At 37.1% G+C, this 25,156-nt stretch overlaps 1 protein-coding gene across 2 annotated transcripts in view; it reads right to left on the bottom strand.

Moving 5' to 3' along the window:
- The window catches only part of LOC124644930 (filamin-A), a 93,345-nt gene that overhangs the window by 35,332 nt on the left and 32,857 nt on the right, over positions 1–25,156 (bottom strand). For both annotated transcript variants that reach the window (XM_047184633.1, XM_047184624.1), the window contains exons 5-20: positions 24,927–25,069; positions 24,349–24,572; positions 23,622–23,763; positions 22,862–23,025; positions 18,635–18,810; positions 18,232–18,344; positions 17,562–17,743; positions 17,127–17,369; positions 16,607–16,733; positions 16,001–16,421; positions 15,100–15,272; positions 14,468–14,555; positions 13,781–13,952; positions 12,021–12,193; positions 11,288–11,379; positions 10,500–10,676 (exon numbers count right to left, since the gene is read on the bottom strand). In XM_047184633.1, the coding sequence (XP_047040589.1) occupies positions 10,500–10,676; positions 11,288–11,379; positions 12,021–12,193; positions 13,781–13,952; positions 14,468–14,555; positions 15,100–15,272; positions 16,001–16,421; positions 16,607–16,733; positions 17,127–17,369; positions 17,562–17,743; positions 18,232–18,344; positions 18,635–18,810; positions 22,862–23,025; positions 23,622–23,763; positions 24,349–24,572; positions 24,927–25,069 (2,810 nt within the window). The remainder of the gene's footprint in view (positions 1–10,499; positions 10,677–11,287; positions 11,380–12,020; positions 12,194–13,780; positions 13,953–14,467; positions 14,556–15,099; positions 15,273–16,000; positions 16,422–16,606; positions 16,734–17,126; positions 17,370–17,561; positions 17,744–18,231; positions 18,345–18,634; positions 18,811–22,861; positions 23,026–23,621; positions 23,764–24,348; positions 24,573–24,926; positions 25,070–25,156) is intronic.

Here is a 25,156-nt window from a genome sequence, read left to right on the forward strand (position 1 = left end):
TTCGTCTAGTCGGTATGTTGTATATGTATGTTAAGTAAGACTTATCCGGAATGTCAGTTATGAAACACGCAATGTTTCATTCACAAGCTTTTACACGGCTGTTGAAATCTTATGCTGCTGGTGAGACAAATGCTGTTCATGGATGGTAATGCAGTAAGTGCATTACTGTTGACATTTGTTTAAATAACTAAATCATTTGTTTAAAAATAGATTACCATATGCTATATATACTTTTAGTTTTTATATAAGTTTAATTAAAAGAATCTCTACTTTCATTTAGATAATCTGATCTTCTAATGTCGAGTTCTAATTATGTAATGTGTTTAAATAACGAAATTAATATTAATAAAAATTCTATTGCTTAAAATAACTGTCACAAACTATTTCTAAAGCTCTAGATACTTATGAATGTAAGTATGTAGGCTAGCAATAAATTCCGTGGCTATAAGTGCAGGAAATATCGTGTTACCGTGATTTAATCTGCAGCAAGTTTATGTTAAACGGTGTAAAAAAGTAAAGTTTCCTGTGAACAGGAGTGGTGCAACCTGACACTGGCGCGACACTCGACACTCGAGAGAAAAAGATTACCTGCTGGTACTTGCTGTACCCTGATACAATGCTCCACACTTATAAAACTGTTGTTATTAATTATTGTATTGTATTTTTGCAAAATAATTCTACCTAGTTATTAATACGTCAAATAAAGACGATGAATAATATATTCACTCAATAATAAATGGGGTTTCTTAGTATAGATATACCTATTATGTCTTCGGTACAAGTGTTTTATAGTCTTCGCCGCCAACCATCAAATTAGAAAACAAAACTTTCTACCTACACGTGTCCGTATTGAAATTCACAAAGGGCTTGGAACAACAGCCAACCTATTAGGTGGCAAATATTTGAGTAGTAATTAGCATTATATTTACGTAACATAGGACTCAATACACTCATCATCGACTATCACCGAATACCGAACGTAACTAATGACTACAACTGCATTATTATTCATACCGAATTCAAACACGTTACGTTCAATGCAAATCGCATGAAGTGGTTATTATGACAAATATGGCGGCTCAATAATTTAAGTGGATGAGTTGCAGCCACAACGACTAAAACATTATCATTTGTCATTTTCAGAATTTGTGTTACCCACGCACCCTAATAATATTAATGTGCTCATGCTATTGGGTCTTATAACCTAACCAAATTAAACATACAAAATTACATTATATTTGTTTTCTCGGAATTTGGTATTGAAAACATTTTATTCGAATTTGTATGTTTTAGCACCGTGGTTAATTTCTAGATTATAAATCCAGCCTAAACCTAAAGTGAGGTTATCCCCCGATATAAAATTGTAACCCTTATGACCAGTAGTCACGATTGAATTCATAAAGCCAAAGATACTGACATATAATACATAGGTCATGATTATTAGTTAGTCAGTTTATTATATTAGCCTTGCCGGAGTTATAAATGACCAACATGCATAGACTTTTATTTGCTCACCCCTTACAAATCACACAAAAACTTTTGTTGAACTGAACATTCATTCGTCATTTAAATTATAATTCAAGAGTACAAGTAAAGCGGCATGGTCACCTGACTGAGACGATGTTATAATTGTACGTAACACTCGTCACGGTTGAGAGTGCGAAGGGTTAGATTGGTTGTAATTCCTTCAGTTCAGGTGCATTACCGCGCTCTATCATGTAATAGAAGTTCACGATTATGAGTGCAGCAGTCATTTGTTTATTTGCTGTACTAACCATTTTACCGCGTTTGCACTCGCGTCCCGTGGGTAGTGGGTAGCGCGTACCAAAACAGAATATAGCTTTTGTTAGTTGGGATGAGTCTAGCTTTCCAACAGTGAAAGAATTTTTCAAGTCGGATGAGTAGTTTGGATCCTTTAGGGTACAAACAAACAAAAAGTGTTTTCTCTGTCTTATATTTTTATAGAAGTGCCTATAGATTGTTTAGTTTTATATTAAATCTGATACGTGTGTTGGGACTTATACTCAATTCATTTTATAGCTGGATTTTTATTTAAATTTGTGTCATGTCAATTTAAATGATAATTTTTATCATAAAAAAACATAGTTTTTATAGGGGCTGTGCCCAATGTAGTTTGAATAATGAATTCATTTTCAACCTGTAGAGGTTATTATCATTATGAGTCATAGTGAGAACATTCAAAAAGCTTTATCAACGAATGGGAGATGCTTTTAGTAAGTCATCAAGTATTCTGTTCCGAGTTGTGAACACAATTATATAAGAAGAAAGTGATAGTGGCACATGTGCGTTGTATGTTTGAATATTTAACTTATGCAAGTAAATAACGTTTACGTTGGCAGTGCTTTCACTAACGTAACGTGAGATAAAACCATGGAATTAGGAAATTAGAATAATAGGTACTTTAATTAACTTGACATTGATGAATGTGTTTAAGACAGAGACATCCTCATTTTGAATTCAGTTCAACATAGTAACCATTATGTGGCATTTTTCGTCAGCTGTAGTTATTATAATTTTTATATAACTTAATTAATGGGACTAGGCCTAGTGAGTTTGAATTTAATGTAAATAATGATAATGATTTAAGTTCTGATGTGGATGAATAATACCATTTAAGAAATCACACAGTCTGTACCTATGTCCAGAAAATATCACGAGTCAAATAAACCAAAATTGGCAATGAATAACACCTAGTAACCCCGATAATTTCGTTACAGTAATACCAATTCTAATTCCAATTGTATCTGAAGTAGGTTTGTAGATAATGATCAGGTTTGCGGGTAGTTTTTGCACACAGCTGCTACAGTCACGCAACTTCGGCCGGAGCGATCGGCTCCGATGCCTGTTGTCTACAAAAACTTCACATCCGCTATCTGTTCACGAGATTTTTACTGCATACATACTAACCTACTTCGTTCTAAAAAGTATTTTTGGTTGCGTACGCGCCGCTGAACAAAAGGGGTGTGCGTGAGAAGCGGCCCTTATAAAAGAGTTCAACGCACGGTGCGTGCTTTGTATGTACCCAGTGGCGCGAAACGTAGCCTAGATCCCTAACGCACATACCCATAGGTACTGGCTAGGGTGAATATAACCGCTAACTTGTTAATGTTACGTATTCAATGTGCACATCTATACTTATCGACAATTTTATTATGACATCAGAACTGTAACATACTTTTTACTTAAACTCTTCTTTCCACGACACCGTATGTTATTTCTAACTTAAGCATTTCCTAAACAAGGCCGCAATATTAGTGTTAAACTACGTGGGCGATGGCTATGTTATTACTTAGATTACTTTAATGGAGCTTGAAACAAGTTTGTGCGTTTGCCGTACTCGTTCTCACGCTTAATTCGACTGGCTACAGCAATAAGAGGTGGAATCATAACTTGGAAACTTTGTACAGGGATAACTGTTCTGGTACTTACTACAAAAAGCAATTAGCTCAAAAAGGTTGCGCAAAGGTTGCGAATGACGTGTCGCGGCCACACCGCCTACAATACGGATGTAGGAATATGTTATAGATATGCAAATGAACTCACTTATCGAGGGCGACACTACCTCCGGAGACAAACTCGCGTCCCCCTAGCGACAGTATGTAGGGCACTGCACTGACCAGACGAAAAGAAATCACAACAATAACACTTTCATAGAACATTCACTGCACCATGGAGTTGCGAAGGCGAGCTCAACTGTTCTTGTTCAACGCTAAGATCAGAGAGGCACTGCGTTACGTCTATTAGTATTTAGCACATACGCGACAGAATACGCGGCGATAATGCATTTTGATAGTTCGGAGGCATTGCCTCGTTCGGAAGCGAACGCGACGCAAATGTCAGGCACAGGCGGTGCGCAGGCGCAGTCGCCCGCGCCCAGCTGCGTGACGTCACTGTGGTATTCAAAATGGCGGCTGGAATTCGAGAGCCTACATGTAGTGGCAGCAAAACAACCAGTTTGCCGGCATCGCGTCACGTCGCACCGGATTGTGCTAACCTACACCCACTTACTCATTGTTTTCTGTTTACGCCGAGTTTCTAATATTTCAGACTTATCGCGTTAATGTAATAGGCTTTTTGCTTTAACTGCAAAAAACGTGGTTGGTTATTGTGTTTTTGCTTATTAAAATAACTGTGGTATTATATTTAATTTTTTATGATGATTACTTATAATATTTTTAATTACCGTGTTGGAGTTAATATTAAATCGTAATTGCACTTTTTACTGAAAAATATTTTCTTATCTATAATTACATAAACTCAAAAACCTCGCAATCGAAGTACCTAGCTAGCTACCCGTTCATGACAGTTCGCAGCTGATTCAAAGAGCCTGCTGAATACAAAAGCTCCATATACTTCATCCAGTTCTGTTAGCAGTTGTAAGTGTGTCAAGTCGTGGCCAATTTGTATGGATCTGAGGAAATATGGCGGTGACATGACGTCACTAGTTCTCTCACTACCTACCAGCACACTGCACACTTTTAGTCGGCCGACAGTTTCTTTTAACTCATCAATTAGTATAAAGATGAATGGTAGTACGTAGATTACAAAGATCAGAGTATTAAGCCGGTATAAGACAAACTGAAAAGTGAAAACTTCGATGAATAAAGATTTCCTTTTTCGATTTCCGGCCGACAGTTTAGTCAGCAGTATGCAGGTATTCTAAGCGGTACCTACGAGGCGCTGACAAACGGCACTGGGGCGCACACAAGTTGCACGACTTCTCACTAGTTAGGAACACGTACGACCGTTTAATCATGGTGTTACCTGCATAAACACCTTTTACATGTACAAGAACTTTATGGAGGATTCTGAATTCGTAACTACCTATTTCGTATTTCAAATATGAAGTATGTACTTGGGCTGAGGGATTGTTCGAAAGAGTTACCATAGCCCCGATACATAAAAGGCCTACGAAGGAACATAATGGGTTTTAGTCAGTAAGAGTCTGCTCGTGCTGCTAACTGAGGAGTCATTTGATGATTTTCCATAAAAAGTATGTAACTTTACTGTTTAGAAAATAAGGTTTTAACTATTGCAAAAAAAATGTTTTTTAAAATTAATCTTCGTCATTCAAAGCCTCCAATAAACTTTTTAAGATTTTTAACCACTCTGTACAACGGCCCCTTTCACTGTCACGAGACGGCAGTCTTCCCACTTGCTCATATCACCAAGGAACGAAAGAGATGCAGTATAAGGCTTTGTATGCACTTCTTTTATCGCGTTTAGCGTTCAGTCGACGTCGACTCTTGACTCGGTGTCGATCCCGAACTGGGCCACGGGGTATTTGTTAACTAAAGTTTTTAACTCGCATACGATTAGTTAGTGAGCGATTAGTGATTTTATTGAAAACAAGATTTAGATTGACTATAAGTAGGTGTAGTTTTCTGAAGACTTGGTTAGATGGAAATTTTTCAATTCTTGTTTGGAAACTGTGTCGTGTAAATCTACGGGGTTTCAGAAATAGCTGTCTACATGAAAACAGTTGCATGGTTTTGTGTATCAGTTGTTATGTGTACAGTTATCTCTGGCACTGAACACATATTTTCCAGAACAAATATTTAAATAAATTGTACATACTTTTCTGTATAGTTTCCAGCGACTCAATTTTCATGAATACATTTGACAGAGATCGCCATAAGATTAGTAGTTCTGAATGCAGTAATTATGTTTTATTTCAACCAATATTAAAAAAGATATAAAATATAGATAGATAGGAACAATATTTCACCATTTCATCTACTTTATCAGCGCAATAGTTCAATAACGCGATTAAACATGTTCAATGTATGAAGTGTACAGTTTGAGTGAGTCGAGGTATGGCCAGTGTTGTTTCACGCTCGACTTACTACAACTTAATCATGTTGAGTTCGTGTTATACACAAAGTGTACACGGCTAACTCACTGAACTCAGCTAAGACCGCTCCCAGCCCAGTTTGTTGAGTAGCTGTAGATCAAGACTAATAACCGAAACGAGATTTCATCTGAATCATATTATGCATTGATTCATAGTATTAGAAAAATCTTAGGATAACGGTTCTTAAAATTATATCGAAAAAGGGATGATTTGGATATGTTTTCAGGATGGTGATTCTCAGATCGAGTTGATTTGGCACTATTTAATGGATTATATGAAAATTTATCTTCGAGTATATCCTCTACGTAGCGTACGTAAGTATAAAAGAATCAAAAATATCTAAGAGTTTAATTAAAGTTAAGTGATATGTTATCTAGATGTTTAATCAACGATAAGATAGATATTTAAACAAAGATAAAGTATAAATCTACAATATTTTATCAATTATTTATTTTCTATTTCCAAAAACAATAAATACTGTACCTTACAAGCATGAGTTGGTGAAAATGTCGGCCTATTTACCTATAAAACGAATGCACAGTCATGACGTATTCTAAAGTGCTAATCAAGCTGACATGTCGACTGGACATTAGAATTGTAACCTAGCAGCGCAGCAGTTACATGATTGACGTAAGTAGGCAAGTTAGCTGCAAGTGTGCAGTAGGCCGCCAGCGTGACGCGATAACTCTTGACTGCAGGCCGATAATAACACGCGAATCGGCCTACACTGTAGTTAGTTTATACATATTATGTATGCACATCATAATGCACGTTACCTACCTACCTATATACTTTTTTTATTCACATTATGTAGGCACATGCAACAGCTGCTGAAAAAACGCTTTTCTGGTTTGATTTGATCATTTGATCTTTTCGCGTTTTTGGGCAATCTATATCCCGTAAGCAATGGCTGGAAAGAATACTTTTGTCATTTTCAAATTGAATTTAGAATGCCGTTCGAACGTAAATTTAAGTGAAATTCATCTTTTAAAAGAATTAAAAATTACTTATTTGCCAAACTTAATTTAGCAAATTAATTTGCATAGACGGCAGTATTAACAAATTCTGAAAGTAAGTATTTCACGAGATTATTTCGAGAGACTAAGATGACGTAATCTGGGACTCATCGTCAATATTCATTAACGCAATTATTTATCTAAAATGGAAACATTAAATTGCATTACAACCTTGAAGTGATATTTATCTTTGCTTTAATCGGATCACTGAAATGTACGTGAATGTTAAATGTATGTAATAATGTGTGCCAAGTTGAGATGCACGACATAAATCTCATAAGCCGTGTTCAGTTTCGTTCCTATTCCTAGAAGTTTGCGTGAAGAGCTTATCAGAACTACATGTTTTGCGACTAAATAGTATTAACTATAAATACGCGGAAACAGAACGGTGCACGTTAAGATAATATGTACATATGTTAACTTCGACAAAGCGCATGGGAGTTGCTTGATGCAATTATAGCTATTTAAAGTTCAAGTCATGTAAAATTACAGATTGTTCTTTGAAAATAAATTGGAATACCTTTTCACTAACACTGTCGTGTCGAAACAAGACCTTTAGGTACAATAATTCCCTTTCATATTTTCGGAACATGGAAAGTCTTTGTTTTTCTGTAAGTTCATTTATGTTACGTATGTTTTCTAGCGGAGCCTTGTTATAAATTATGCTCATATCACTTACTTTTATGTACAACTTTACTTGACTTAGTATTTACGCCAATTATGCGAAAGCTAACTATTAGAAATGTCGAAAGTAGTGTTAAGTTGACACTTTCTTCAGCTCAAACGTTCCGTACGGTCGAGGTAATGTTGTAAGTGGGGTGTTTCCCTCAGACACGCAGTAATGCCCAAATTACACGCACCGTGGAAAAACATCACAATAGTAGCGTAGAAAGCTAAGTGCACCACGTTGTGTTCACTGCACACAAATTGTTTTGTACCATGGTTACATCGTATTATCGACCATTACAATGATTTCGTGTACCGCGAAAACTGCAACCCATTACGTTATGTTAGTCCATCGCTTCGGTTTCGAGTAGTTGATCCGCAAAAAGCTCTAACAGATAGGATTTTAATCATTACCAAGAAAAACACATCCGTTGTTAACCATATTATCTTCTTCATAATTACTCTAATTGTAGCCGGAACACTAATTAATACTTATTTAATGCGAATTATATCGACTGGCACCAGCCGTTCGTGTTCAGTCGATATGTATTATTCTATCGAATACATTATTATCTTTATTGTGTCATGTTCACAGATAATTGTGATTAGAGTTGGCCATGGAAAAAAAACATCCGTTATCGATATATTTAATGATATCCGGGCCCTGACGCGTCAATGTTCTTAGCATAATATGATATACTAGCCGTTTTTCCGCAGTTTTAGGAACTATTGTCCATACCTCTACAAAATATAGCTTGTGTGTTAGTCGGGAAGAGTGTGGCTGTGTGTGGTGTGCAACAGCAAAATATTTTTTCACATCGGGTCAGTAGTTTCGAAGCCTTTAGGAAACAAACAAACAAATAAAAATCCTCTTAATTATATTAATATAGACTTGAAACTAATTACCTCGGTATCCCTACATGAAACTTTGTTGCTAGCTGCCTTCACCGGAGAGTCAGGACCAAACGCTAAAACTACCGTAAGTTCTGTAGCGGTCACTTCGTCATAGGTGCTAATTAATTAATTATTTATGTTATTAATTTCGCTTAGCTAATAGATTTAGTTTGCGTATACCTAATTAAATTGATTTCAACATTTGGAAATTGACGAAACTTATAGATAAAGATCTATAGAAACGAAACGGCATATTAGCAGTTTATGTTGCAGAGTAATATTTTAATTTATTAAATTCTACAAATATAAATAGATCTAAAGCTATTGCCTTTATAAAAAATTAGGCCAAACAGATGTTTTTTTTTAATCTAAATCAACATCGAAGGCTTGCTAAAAGTTTCACAATTACTTCATGTTTTATGATATAAAATAAAACTACCTAAGTATGATAATGCGCCTTTACCTACATGTTACGTATTATAAAAATAATTAATAGTAAATTAAACTTAATGATAAAAATAATTAGGTTAATTGCTTTAAATTATTAAATAATGGGATTTGTCAGACAAAGGAAATCGATCCTAAGTAGATTAATCCTCTTTAAACAGCGGATTTAACAGAAAAAACTTCCGTTCCATTAGTATCAAATAATGTGGTAATTGTATAGGTTATATTAGAAATTTAATTCTAATATTATAATCATGTAATGAATAGTCATTCATCAACCATCAGGATTTTTGTTCAGTCATTGGATAGAAATCTCACTATTACTTATTTGTTAGAGTTCATTATTTTCGAATGTCACTTATTTGTAACTCTCCGTTATTTTTGTATGTAGTAAAATGTTGTAAAGTCCCACTTTAGAGAGGAATTAACGGTATTCTGAAACAAGGAACACGGTAAAGAATAACTTTTGTATTCAAAATGCATGCACGAGTATGTAATGCGAAACCATCTGCAGTCATTCAGTACGAGATGGAAACAGAAGCTTAAGGCGCTGTAGCTGAAGAAATGCAGCCAAATGCAGCTAGGTATAAACAATGCGTAGGTACTGCAACCGAGTACTATTGTTGCAATTTTGATTTGTTTCGTACAGTGTTGCCGGCTGGTGTGATTCGCTCGCTCCTTTGTTCTCGTATTCCAGTAATCACATACAATTTATACAGCGAGCGCGTTCTTGGATAAACCAGCGTTCACGGAACAGGCTCTGCGCAGTAGTGCTCATAGGGTTACGAGTAGATACGTCTTCTTCTAATTAATGCAAGCGCTGCACTTCGCTCTTCTTTGGAAAGCCGATTTTGGCGTTGAGCTTCCGTCAGAATTGAACGCTTTAAATTCGCGTTTGCTATGTACATGAAATATCAATTTAATATTTTCGTATTTTTTTCTCAAATATTTTATTAATGAAATGTCCTCGAATTGAGCCTATCTTCCTATCAAGATAGAAATGGTTATAATATGTGTCGTTCGGGACTCAGCATCGGGATACTCATGTTTTGAGCATTATTATGCCTACAAGACAGGTAACCGTAACAACCTGTATTTAAAAGGTTAATTAATTTTAATCCACATATCCTCACATTTTCCCATTGTCATTAAAATACCTTAAGCTTGGTCGTAACTCGTTTTGTTCAGCAAGGTCGACCGCATTCAGTCTGTCTATCAGGTGTCAACTTAAGGCTGTACAACGTAGATAGGTAGATACTCGTTATTTAAGAACAGCTGTTGTCAACCTATGGTATAACCATATCACCCAAAATATCCAAAGATTACAACGAGACAATTATTAATACTAGTTGTTGGTACAAATGTCAATGGATAGAATGATTGTTAATAAAGTTAATTGTGGTTTGGTGACTTACATCTGAAGGCACGGATGTGCCCCCGCCATGAAAACCCAAGCAAGAGCGCTACCTACCTATTCTCGAAGCGCTTCGTTGAACCTTCTAATTATTTCCTGAAATTAATGTATGGATACTGAACTCTCTCTTTCGTAAAATTCGTTCCATACCCTTGCTGAAAATTACAGAAAATTCATAAAGACTTACCAGGTACATGTTCATCATTGAAGGTGACCCTCACGGTGTGGGGTCGCGGCAGGCGCGGCGTGAACGCAGCCGCGTACCGATGGCCCCCGAGGGGCCGCACTGAGCTGGCCACCAGGGCCCCGTTACCTCCTGACACTTCCAGTTCAAGATGGCCGGGGCCCGCCATACTTCCGTCAACTGTTTTGGAAATAAACCGAGATCTTGTCATCTGATGAGGGTTATAAATGGATTGGTTCTTTTGGTTTCCACGGTACCTATTTTTTTACCGAATATTTTATGTGAGGAACAAAAAACGACTTAAAATAGTCATGGGAATGTATATGATTGCAATAAACAGAATTAGGCATATTTTTTGGGACGGCTATAAAACATCAATTTCTTTATATCTAAATTGTTACATATTTGTAAAGTATTAATTTAATTGCTTCTAAATTATGCTGTTATAATTAGGTAATTTATTAACTGGAGTATATATTGAGGTGGTGTTTTCTGTTAATTTTAGAAGCGTGTATTTTCAGTGAAATATACGTCGGTAGTCTAGCAGCCAGCACATTAATATACCACATTATGCAAATTTAAAGTTACCCACATGATTTGAAATTCATCTCTCGTACCTAAAGCTACTTAGCATCATATACAAGATAGGTTAGTGTGTACTATCTAGTTTAATTGTAATTAAAATTAACCACAATGTTGAGCTGGGAACACGACATTGCTATTGGCAGATACCCAAACCTGTACCACCAACATGGCGGCGCTAACAATAAAAACACTACAATAGAACTTACCTACGAATTCAACTGGTTGTCCTACAATTCCTTTGTACGATGGCTTTACAAGTATTCCTTTGGCACCTCTATTATTATCCCTTTGAATTGGTCTGCAAACAAAAAGCGCAGTTACAACGAGTTACAAAGAAATGCTGCTGAGTAGCTTGTTACAAATACGAACTGTTTACTAAATTTATACAATAGTACCGAACTACCCACTGCAGGCAGCAGGTGACGATGAAATAAAAATGCACTAAGTACGCAAACTTGTTGAAATAAAATACCTTACTTTACCTTCTTTGATGTTTCAAATTAAATGAAAGAAAAATAGTCTGCGAAGTGCAAAATTTATACGATAGTGAAATGTCTACAGTGTTCAACATTTCAAGTGCTTTATATTTTGTCGAAAGACTTGTCCAATGCGGTCTTTCATTGTTATATTAAAATTTTACCTCGCATTGTAGGACCGAATGCATTCTTTTAAATTATAAGAGAATACCATTGTGTGGTTCTATTGATGTCGATTTTCATTTGATCGTTAAAATGTCTGTAGTTATTCCATTAATGCAATGATCGCTCACCATAAAGAGAGGTTTTCGCCATTTTTGAATAGCCAGTATATTTTTGGATTATATATCGATCTAAGACTAAAAATATATGTACGTACATACTTTATGTTTAATTAGAGTAACGGTAACCAAAAATAAACTAAATGCTACTCATATATATGTACGTAGGAGTAATAAGGTACCTGAAACGTGCGTGTGCGGCGTCCGTTTCAGTGCGGGCCCCCCCGGTAGGGTCGCGGGGGGGCCTATTGGATAAAAAAGACTGCTGTTGTTGTTGCTTCTCCTCCACACTACTGTAGGACGAGTCGCGCACCACGTACGTGCTCTCACGCACTTCCCGCTTACTGAACTCTTGCTGCAGACAAAATATACTATTAATGGCCTGTTATCGAAGGAAAACTTAGAGCTTTCCATCAATTGATTTAGGAATCACAGAGAAAATAATGCAAAGGAGCGTAGTGCAACTACTATGTATAATGCTTCTTAGAAGCGTACCAATGCTATGATTTGTTAAAGTTACGTGAAAAATATAATTGAATCCTGTTTTTATTCGAAATTCAGTTTTCCTTTGAGCTACAAATCACAAAGCGAACACATGTGTAGAATGATAGTCGATATTAACACTTATTACTCAAAAAGGTGGAAGATCTCTAACGATAACCGCTCATATTTTGCGCATAACATTTCGCAATATTGCTCTGACTTTTCCAAGAATTACACAAAAGGTTGGAGAGGTATACTGGCTTGCAACACGAAGAAATCAGCACCAAGTGCCTTTATAAACGGAGTGTACGAGGTGCAGGGGAAATTTTCAGCGTAATATTATACTAGACTCCAATTTTATTGTAACGAGCTTTGAGAGATGTATATTCTGCTGTTTTGTTGTTTGTTACGTAATTCGTTTCTTTGAATGATAGTTTGCATTTGTTTTAAAATATGCATTTTCTTGGTTTCTTGGAAATGCTATTTCAGATGCAAAATTGGTGGTATTGTATGCTCTTGTGGCTATAGATAGATAGATACACATCCTCAAAGAAATACGTATTAGCCAATTATGTTCTGGATGACTTCTTTTGTTCACAGTGTAGTGTGTAGTTGCATGATTCAAAACCTTTAAAATAGTATGCGTTCACAGTTTTCCCACTAAAGGACTGACGCATTCTTCCCATATTATTGGAACTGAAACATTGTATGCACATATTCTTATATTTAGGTCCTATAAGAATATTTGTAGGCAATGTTTCTGAAGTAAACTGTAAGTGAGGCTATCGAGTCAATGGTCTCAATCTTATGGCAGGAAGTTACCTCATTGTAGTGTAGTGAGCTAAGTGATGCCCTAACATGCCGTAACCATGGGAGTCACGCACGCTACATAGTTGCGACTTGTTCTAAACTTGCGTATTATTATGTAAGGGTCAGTGGGAGTTTAGCCTGTAAGGTCCGCCGGAGGAGTTTATTGGCGCGGTCAGACTGGCGTGTTTGCAGTTTACTAAACTATCCCTAAGCGTAAATGCATGGATATAAGTATAGTTATATTGTTAGGCTAAGTTATGAGCATGCTTTAGAAGGATGTTTTGAGCGGCTATACGTTATATGGCTGTCCAATTTAAATATGAATTGAATTGAAATAATCCAATATATTTCGTATTGGAAAAATAAAAATATAAACTATAATGCTTTCCGAAAAGTTTTTTATATAGGTAGGTAGGTAAATAAATACACAAAAATCAGATAAAAAAAGAGAAAATACAGTTGATGCTTTGAAATAGTTTTGATTTAAATTGGAGAGGATTTAAATAGAGTCGGTTAATAAATATTTGTAAATTTTTCAAATTAATGTACAATGGGTATATTCACTGTAACAGTCATTGAACTCCCGCAATTACAAAAAGGCGCAATGTATTGGTTATTTGTTAGCGTGAGTTGTAACAAAGAGCCGTACCCGAGTGGTGTAAGTGTCGGAGTCCCGGTCGTCGGCCAACCGGTCGAGCTGCCGGTTGAAGGAGTCTCTCGAGTAGTCCGTGAACTTGTTGAGTTGCGTGTTGCGCTTTGTCTCGCGGTCCAGGGTGCTCTGCCCGGGGACCCGCTCCGATGGGCTTTTAGGAGACTCGAGGCTACACACACAAACGGTTATAATGCACCACATGCTAATTTAGATGCAGTCTTGTAATTGTAACGTGTACGTAAGTCTGGAAATGGGTCGGTTATAAAATCGATTTTAGTAATTATTGTTACTGAATGGAGCCTTTGTCTAACGGCTCGTGTCAATATTCTCAATAGCTAATGAAGTTTGTTGTTGAGATGAAGTTCTTTGTGATGAATAACAAAATTCTTTTTATTTATTTATTTATTTATCACAAAATACAACTATTATTACAGGAGAACCTAATGCAATAGTGTATTGTCAATTTTACATATACTTAATCTAAACTACTCTACACACTTCTTAAACATATACATAAAAACATACGTGATTTCTACTCAAAAAATATGCCAATGTATCTCAGATTATCCACTCATAACAAGTTGTATATTTGCCGATAGGTTGCGCAAAAATAATATAACTACTTGCGTATCATTAATCATGCGTCCATTGTTTCCTTTGTGTGGCATATTATCGATATCTCACCTGTTGGCGCTCATCATTTGTCTTGTTTTTTCTACGCTGTCCCAGTCTCGACGCTGATGATAGGATTTCCCGCCAGGATCGCCCGTGCCTAAGAAAATATAACATATAGTAAATTACTTTTGCAGTGATGCTTGCTGTTTCCCGCGCGGTTTCATTCGTGTCCTATCAATATATGTAAGTATGTCAAATCAAGATTTCAGGTCTGTTGGATTTTTGATTTAAAACAGGTAAAACTCGTAAAGATTATTCAGGCAGTGTACGTATTTGCATAGCATTGCTATTCTATTGGTCAGCTGTCATATACAAATTCCGGGTGTATGATTGATTGCGCGTACGTTATCTCGTACGGGGAAAATGCTGGCGTGTTGCTTAGTTTGCTAAAAAAAGCTCTCATAAAAATATTACTTGAAAACTTATAGTGTATTTTAATACATTGACATTAACACAAGACATGTTAAGCTATAAATATACCTGTTTAATCTTAAGGGGAAATGTAACAGAATTATTTACTAATGCGAGGGGCTTGAACAAACTATTAATTCAACGCATGAATCATTAACATACGCACGCGTATTCGTTAAGTAAGCGTTTAACACAAACGCTAATTGTATGTAAATACGGTGGTAACTTACTGGGGCTGCCGAGCCTTCTGGCGCGGTCGCTCTCGAGTGAAGACATGGGGCTGGCCTGGTCCAAGTTGTCCTGGGAGCCGCTGTACGAACTGTACATCTTGTAGTTGGATCGTTTCTCCACCACGCGCTTTGTTGTGGTTACCGGGCTGTAGCGCTCAGTCGGACTACTCATCCTACAAACACATCAGTTACTAAATACGCATCTCAATAATTTCAATTTAATTAAATCGTAGTTGCTAAACCACATATTTGAACGGTGCTCCATAAAATTGTATTTGTTGATTAAATTGTTGGTTGATTCGCGTTTGTCTATGTGCGTAAATATGTGGATTAAGCTATTTGGGTTTTTAACTAATGGTATGAGTATAGAGGAAAATTGGTATTTGTGATCGAATATGAATTGCAAGTTTATCTACGATATGCCCCATATGGCAAATATTAGTGGGTATTGTAGGTATATTGATAATTGTAGGTGGGTAAATTGTAGGTCTGAATGCATAGTTGGTTGGCCCTATTATTTAAATCATAATTTGTATAACCGGCGGTGCAAACCGCGTCATTAATTATATTTAATTTAATACAAAATTTTAAAACAACGAAACGGACTTAAATTGAAATTGTTACGGTACAAATAAATAAAGCATTTAGGAGAACTAATTGGGCCCATTAAGACTGTGTATTGTTATACAAATGTATTAACAGGACAGCTATTTATTAAGACAAAGGACTTTTATTCACAGGCATGCTGCAATACGGCGCTGAAAAATATATTAAAATTGATTTACAGGGTAAATACGAGGCTTCTGCACTCGAGCTTTAAATGTAAATAAATTAATTAACACATACGCAGAACACGGTGGGTATTGAGGTCTATTGTTGCGTGTGAGTGAATAGCACGCACCTGTTAATTGGACTGGCCGTCCTGTTCAAAGGGCTGTCTTTTTTGGCGAGCGAGCCGGTCCGGCCGACCGGACTGGTGGCGCGGTAAGGCGAGCTCGCACGATACGGACTCGCGGCCCTATTCACGTCCAACCGGGAGCCGTTCCCCAAATGTTTCGTTGTTATCGGACTCGCTGTCCTGTTTCTTGGACTCTCGGAACCGTATCTCGAGTACGTTTCCTTTTTCGTAGCTTTTGATGTCGAGTATGCGGAGTCGGTCACGTCGTAATTTTTTTCCTTGGTGTCAGAGCCGTACGAGGGTTTGTAATAATCGGTGGAATCACGTCTCTCCTCGCGTCGGTCCACTGAACTCGTACTGTGCTTCGTATTTGACTCGTGTATATTGTATTGGTTCATTGGACTTTCAGATCTCAAACGAGTGACTGTAACAAAGGGAAATTGGATAACAGATACGTTTGTTTATTAGACTATGGGGATTGATAAGCTTTAGCTTCGACTGCTATTGTTATTGTAGAGATTTTACGTCCATTACAGATGACTTGTTTATCTTCTCGGTAGATTAACATTCTGGAATTTAATGAAATATTTTTTCAAAGGCGGGTGTTACCTGGACTAGATATTCTCGCGTAAGCAGGTGAGGGACTGGAGCTGTCACGTGGCTTCTTGGACCGGGAGCCGACTCGGAACATATGCGGCGACCCGTGAACATCGTAACCATTGAAGTATATGTACAACTGAAATTGTGAATTTCAGTTCGATATCGAACAAAGTATTTGAACCAAAACAAAAACTAAAACAGAATTGCTTGCAATTGTTTCATGTTCCACATCATAAATTAATTTAACAGCGGGCTAAATCAAAAATACTAATAGCAAAAACATGTAAATATGAGTGGCTTTTTGATTAACAACTGGACATGTTTATGCACAAAATATTTATTTCGATAAAAGCCTTCATTTATACAATGGCATTACCATCAAAAGGATTATTCTTTATACATTAAATCCCGATTATTACTATACCTAGGTTAGGTACATAAAAACTGTTGATACTAAAGGTATGTTCATATTGGTATATTTGTCTATAGGATTTTGATTAATCTTTCAGTTACATCGAAATATTCTTACCCTATGTTTTCCAGGTGCTTTAGGCATGAAAGTAGCGCGGTACTTAGTACCGGACAGTTTCTCGAGTGCACACATCACACTCCTCTTGTCATGCACAATATCCAACTGTAGATCACCCTTGACGCCGCAGCCGCTGGTGTCCAGCTCGAAGGAGTGGGGCTTTAGAGGTTCAGCGCCCTCGAGCGCTCCGGGGCTTAACCATACTCCGTGTGGGTCAAAGACTTCACAAGTGAAGGGGCCTCCCTAGAAAATGAGGAAGAAAGTATATAGAAATTATATAAATTCTGGATAAGAATATTACATTTTATCAACCATAGTTGGTGAAAACGACAGTCTTTTGTTTAATTTTGTTCTTCTACAGTACTTTGTCTGACGAGAGTTTATCAAACTACTTGCAGTGACTGCAGATAAAAAAGGGAGACTATCGAGTCGTACCTGTATATGCTCGCCTTTATACGTAATAGCTATGGTCCATGTGCCCGCCTCATCGGGCTGGAAGGTGGCACTAGAAGCCGTGGTGCCGGGTGCTGATGGAGGCGGGTGACGAGCCTGCAGCGGCACGGCACGGCCGCTCGGAGAGTGTGCTGTGACGTCCACATCCTGCCTCCTTGGTGCCCCTGGAATATGAAAAAAGAAACGATCATCAAAGCGTAAAAAAGAAAAAGTGTTGAATTTTTTGTTTTCTTATAGAAACCCCAAGTGACCAATTGTGAAGATTAATTTCTCCCTAGCGCCTAATCGACGTTTTGACGGTACAATTTTTTCTATTATATTTAATCTAACATGATAAGGTTATTACTTCGCAAATTGACCATGACGAACCATAGAAGCACAACAATCGATATGCTTAATTCGGTTATCAACAACGATCATTGCTTCAGACAGATACAAATCTGTTCCCATTCTATTGCAGTACACAATGTACTGTTATAGTTGGTGTACACTATACCAACAGCACATATGTATTTACCGTGTATGTATAACATTAACGTTCGAAGTCCAAAGGTCAATTACGCGTAAGGAGCGGTAGAACATGCACGAGCTAAGGACATTGCGATGTTATCATGTTTGCTCTCGACTGTACACGTATCAACACGGTACGTACCTGTAGCACTGACTAGCACTTCGACTATGCTCCCTATGGCACACGGAGCCATTCCTGGCGGAGGAACGGTTACAAGTCTTGGTAGAACACGGAAAAAGTATCGCCCGTCAACTCTGAAAAATTAAGAACGTGATATAACGTAAACAAACATTAAAAATTACATAGCTAATAGGTATAGTTGCAATTTGAACTATTAATATTGCTCAATAACTTCATCAATGACAATGACACCTCAAATCCACTCCTCAGTGCATGCAATAAACTAATAAATATACCGTACATTTATGTTTTCAAGTATTAATAAATATCACAAAGCAAGGCGTGAGAGGTGACTCAATAGCGTGATTGTATCGACAATACACCAGACATTTTATAACCAATAAAATTCTAATAAAACAGACACCTGATGTCATCCACGGTGAGAACGATTTCGTGCATGCCAGCATGTTCAGGCACAAACTCCCCTCCTCCTCGGGCATCGAGCTTCAGTCTCGATTCTTGCTCCAGAGGATTCACAATCGATACTTTCACTTCTGATATCGATAAATCGTTGGATATGCTTTCAATTTTTATGTAGGTCTGAAATAGGGAAGCGAATGAGCGTTGAGTTCGGTTGTTTAATCAGCTGTTCCAAATTCAAAGTCGTGTAGTTCAAGTACGAGTATGCCCTGAATATAGCCGCTGGTTGATTTGTTCAAAAAGATGAATCGATTACGTAAAAACAACGTTGAAAGGAAAATTTATTAAATCAAATACACAATTGCTTTAAAACTCATTAAAAGTTTTCTTGTCGATCTTCTTTTAATGGATTCTGAATTAAATTTACCATAAATATCACGATTTAAAATCTCCTTTAAGTACAAACAGGCCCTTAATCTTCACTTCTGCCGGATAAATCAGATGGAAGCACTTCCGGCTGTGATAGACAGTATCGCGCATCGGGGGAATTTCATAAGACTTCCGCTTTTCCGTTTGAACTCAAATAATAAAAAAGCCAGATGAATTAGCGATCTTGTCCCCAAAGATCGTTAATGTGACTTCTCAAATTATTTATTCATTTTACTGATTTTATTTTATTCATTTTACTGGGAGATGTATGATGCATTTTTCGCTTGCATTTATGTGTTATTTTATACCTGTGAAGTAGTGTTTAGTTGGTTGTTGACGTGCCTGATGGTTAGCTGCTTGTATGACTGGGGGAGTATTAATTCCTTTAGACTTTCACGTTATTTGTTGTTTTTTATAAGCTACAAAAATGAGTTCATTGTGTGATTTAAAGGTGTACTACCAGAATGTTCGGGGATTACGATCCAAAACTATGCAATTCTTTCGGAATTTAAGTGTTACTTCTTACGACGTTATATTACTTACGGAAACATGGTTATTGCCTGGTGTGAGTGACTCGGAGTTGTTCGATGATCGCTATATAGTGTGGCGTCGGGATAGGGATTACGATCTTACTGGACAAACTCGCGGAGGTGGAGTGCTCATTGCAGTCCGAAAGGAGTTATGTGCCTTACCTCAACCCTCTTATGCAAGTACTGCGGAAGACTTGTGGTTGACTTTGCCAATTAAACAATGTGGTATTAGATCTTCTAACAATTTTAATTTAAATGTTTGTGTTGTGTATTTGTGCCGGCAAAATTTGGGTTTGTCCTTTTCTAATCAATTAAATAATTTTCTTTCAAGGCTGGAGGAGATAGTTATAAGTAACCCTAATGATAAATATTTAATAATTGGAGATTTTAATATGAGTAGCATATCGTGGAGGTCCAATTCTAGTGACTCATTCTTGACACCAATTTATTCAAATAACAGTGACGAGCATTTCTTAGTAGATTTGTTGCATACCCTCAACCTTAACCAATATAATGGCATCGAAAATCAATACGGTAGGATACTGGACCTTATATTGTCTGATGATATAGTTACAGTCTCCGAGTGTGAGGAACCGTTAGTTGTTATTGATCCTCATCATAAAGCGCTCTGTATTGAAGTAAAGTTCTTTCAATTCTCGTACTTGAGACCAGCTGCACGCAGAAAACTTATGTTTTATAAGGGCGATTACGATAAAATCAATACAGAGATTGCTCAGATAGACTGGATTAGTGAATTTAGGGATAAACCGCTTGAAATCGCGGTTAATAGCTTTTATTCTATCTTAAATGATATAATTAATAAACATGTACCGTCTAAACTCCATAGGAATGACCGCTACCCTATTTGGTATACTGCAGCATTAAAAAAAGTTATTAAGGAAAAGTATAAATATTTTAAAAAGTTCAAGAAGTATGGCAATCTTTCTGATAGGTCTAGTTATCACTTACTGAGAGAAAGAGTAAAAAAGTTAGAGAGTGAGTGCTATTCAAATTATATAAATTCAGTGGAGCAGTCAATAAAAAACAATCCTAAGTACTTTTGGAAGTTTGTTAAGTCGAGGTCCAACTTCGGAAACATTCCGAGTACTATAAATTACGGTACAAATATGGCCACTGGTGGTGATGATATTTGCGAGCTATTTTCCGACTATTTCTTTTCTACATTTTTACAACCCTCTCAATACTCTCCTACATATGACCTCGAAAATGGTCAGCCGGTGTCAGATATCTCGAGTGTAGTTATCAATCAAGAGGTGTTAATAAAACTAATAAAAAACTTGGACCTTGATAAGTCAGCAGGCCCAGACCAAATACCTTCAGTATTTTTGGTTAATTGTGCCGAAGCTATTTCAATACCTATTGCATTGTTATTTAAGAAGTCACTGTCTGAGTGTGTAGTGCCTAGTATTTGGAAGTCAGCCTTTATTACACCAATTCATAAAAAAGGACCTAGAACCGAGGTGACCAACTATAGACCTGTTTCTAAGTTGTGTATAATAGCAAAATTGTTTGAAAAGATTATTCATACGCAATTATACGCCGCATTGAAAAATAGTCTTAACGAATCTCAACACGGCTTTGTTAAAGGAAAATCGACAGTGTCGAATCTTATCCTTTTAGATGATTTTATCACTAGTAGTATGGGTGATGGTAAGCAGGTCGATGTCGTTTACACTGATTACAGTAAGTGTTTTGACAGAATAGATCATTCCACCCTTATATTAAAATTAGGATCAATGGGGATTAGGGGAGACTTATTACGTTGGTTTACATCGTATATTTCCAACAGATCTCAGGCAGTAGTTATACAAAATTACTTATCTAGCTGGGTAACAGTGCCGAGCGGTGTCCCTCAGGGCTCCCTTTTAGGTCCATTGCTTTTTGTGATCTTTGTAAGCGACATCGATAAATGTTTCCATCACTCCAGGTTGCTTTGCTTTGCAGATGACATGAAAATATATGCATCTATTTCATCACAAGCAGATGTTCAAGCATTGCAAAGTGATTTAGAACGTCTTGATAATTATTGTCTGAGGAATAAGTTAGATCTGAACCCCTCAAAATGCTCTGTTGTCACTTACTCTAGGAGTAACCGTGTTATTCCCTCTAAGTATGTATTAAAAGGTCAAACACTCGTGAAATCTAATAAAATACGGGACCTTGGCGTTGTGTATGACTCAAAGCTTCTCTTTGACGAACACATTGACAGCATGGTGAAGAAAGCTTCGCAAGCTCTTGGGTTCGTGATGCGAGTTTCTTCTAGCTTCAAGGAAGCTAAGACGTTAAAGATTTTATACTGTTCGTTTGTTCGAAGTATATTGGAATATGGGTCACAGATTTGGAATCCCAGGTATGACAAATATATCGACAGGGTGGAAAACATCCAAAGAAAATTCATTAAATATCTTTGTTACCGCACAGGTTATTACTATAAGTCTAATAATTATTTAAATACATGTGCTAAATTCCACTTACTTCCTTTATGCAATCGACGGAAAATTGCAGACGTTATTTTTATGTTAAAGATTATATCAGGCCGTATAATTTGCCCCGAACTTCTGTCTAAAATTGGGTTTAATACTCCCACCAAAGCTATGCGACATTATGCACCACTTCACTTATCACTAGTTTCGTCAAATTATCGTCAAAACACTTTCTTATGGCGAGCAAGTAAGACCTTAAATTTGATTTGCAAAACACACGACATTGATATTTTTAACGCAAATTTAGTATCAGTCAGAAGGTTGCTAAGCCGAGATTTTTTCGTTGACTATAAGGGTAGTTAAAGATTTTCTGTAATATAATTATTTATTGTTAGAAGTTAAACTTTAGGAAGGTACTGCTATTTCCATATGTTAAACCTATTGTGCAGTGTATCAGTGAAGACTTGTAATTGGCTGTATGTTGCAAATTCATGTAATTTATACTTATTGTACTAGCTGTTAGTCTTCCTTATATATAAATAAATAAATAAATAAATAAATAAATAAATTCTACGGAATAAGTATAAATAGAAAGTCTTTCTTTGAGTCACTTATATAAAATGATGAAAGAAATAATGTGATGTTACAAAAAATGAAGATAACGTATTTCAAAGACTTTTTTACTTAGTGATAAACTTCTACTTCTTCCTAAATAACTTATTTGGTCACTTTGAAGATAAGCCATCAAAGATCAGAGTACACAATGAACTCTAAATTCCTACCAGGTAAGTCGTACACTACTGCCAAAAAAGCGTAACTGTAACTCACAGGTTCCCCAACTCTTCCCGAGGTGGAGTCCAGAGCTACCCTCAGCATGTCATGAATGGGAGGGCGGGGAGGCACGTTACGCAGCTGTGTGGCCCACGCCATCACTCCCAGGTGCTCCACATCGCTCTGACTCAGGTCACGAGCTGATAACACCGAGTGTACGCCTGGGAACATATGTTTACTCAATAAAGTGCTCATAAGATTGTAAAATAAGAAAATCAGAATTAACGGAGGAGAACGAATTGAATTGAACGGTCATACAACTCGTCTAACATTTATTACAGAACGTAAGTATATATTTCACATGAAAATTGTCCGACTTATATTTCATTTCATATCAATTTAATTTATAATAATTCTACCTCAAATATTTTGTTTGTAATAAATGGGCATAATTCATTGGGAGCTCGAGGGCATAAATCAGAGATTCACTATAATTAATAACTTCAACTGTAATATCAGAAGTACGCTCGTGAATGTGTTCGGTGATAGTTTAAATTATCATTAAAATACTGCGAAACATGATCTACCAATGAAATATTATTCATAGAACCAACCAATGTAGGTAATATCTATAACTCTGAGAATTTGTATCATATGCTTGTTATTATGTACGATTAATAATTCAGAGAATAAAAGTAACAAAATATGTTTTATAATTACCTCTCCCTCAGGGGATATTGATACGGTTTAAGTAGCATATAGGTAAGGATTGTTTATGTTTAAACGGTTTAATTGAAACATCAGGACCAATATTTACCAATTTTCTTAGCAGCATCGATGGCAAGTTGGTTGTTCTCCTCCCAGCGCGCCGGGTCTCTCCGCAACCGGCTCGGAGGCGGCGCTGGACCACCGATAGACCGCACGAGCTCGTTCGACACGCGACCGTCGTTCCAATCCGTCTAACATGTAAATAAATCATATTTCAATAGTACTACAGACACACAATCTTTGATTCAGGTATCCTAAGGTAGGGTAAGGTATACTGAAAAGTACTTATTCCACCACCTCGAAACAATCTGATATTTAATATAGCTTGCAGAAAGACTTTAAGGTAGCCATAAACAATGTCGTTCCTAAGTAATTTTGTAAATGACGGAAACTAGAATATGTGAACAGTAAGTGGGTACTGGAGGTACCGCACTATTGTGAATAACTATCATATCTTTCAATCACTAGACATAATATTGTCGTGAGACTCGCAGGCCTTACTTAACTTGACGATCCATCGTACATTTTCTAGTAAAACGTGACTAAATAACTCAGGTATTTGTTAAATTACTGGCACTAACCATTGCAACAGGCCACCTTCACCTATTGGATTTACGTAATCTTGCGTTACCATGAATGAGAAAAAATCACCTTTAGCTACAATATCTGAACATCACACGCCTACATCGATCTTTATTTTAAGAAAGTTAACCTTTCGAAAAAACGATCTGGCACATGTTGATCCCTAAAGGGGCAAGCAGTGTTTGGAAACTAACCGTAAAATTGGTAATTGGTCTTTCCAATCGCGAGTTGACCCAGTCGAGAGTAGCCCTGAATCCCGCAGACTCGTGTTTCATGAAGTAGGACAGGTAGGTCATGCCAGACAGTTCATCCAGCCAGGGTGACGCCAGGTACTCCGGCTCCAACACCATGGGCACGTCCAACTCACGGTGCGCGAGTTTCATCGCGCGCCGACAGTTCTCTACGGCTTCGTGGCGATCTACAGGAATATAACACGTTTGAGTAAAACACATGTTTTCACATTACCTACTTAGGGATAAGTGGGTTTCCTTACGATGAAAATTATAGTTTGCTGTATGGACTCCGTGCTGATAATTGTTTTTATAATTTTAATACACAAGTCGTTTGCAAGTTGTTTAGTTTAAAAGTCTGCTTTTGATATTAAATTGAATACTGCGGAGCGCTGCGTTATCGGTTAACAGTTTACAAAGTAAAAACGGTTGGCTATTAATTTCATAAAATCAATTTGCGCCCTTACAGAATTTCCAATTACTTTTAAAGACTGCTCGGGACGTTGTACGGTGTAATGAAATCTGTCATAATCAATACTGACTGAGCTCGCGCCAGTGCGGGAAAATGCCAGGCTTGCAGTAGTCGAGCAAGGCGGAGAGCAGAACCCCGCTGTTCCAATCCGTCGTCAAGTTGTTGACGCGGCACTCCGGCATCGCCGCCTGCAGCCACGACAGCATCAACTTTCTGCAATCAAACACCAATAAACGTGCAATTTGCCACTCACTTGCCGCCTCCGCCACCGTAGGGCACAGAACTATCCAGTTCCGATCT

Source organism: Helicoverpa zea, chromosome 2, assembly GCF_022581195.2.
Source record: "Helicoverpa zea isolate HzStark_Cry1AcR chromosome 2, ilHelZeax1.1, whole genome shotgun sequence".
Lineage (NCBI taxonomy): Eukaryota > Metazoa > Arthropoda > Insecta > Lepidoptera > Noctuidae > Helicoverpa > Helicoverpa zea.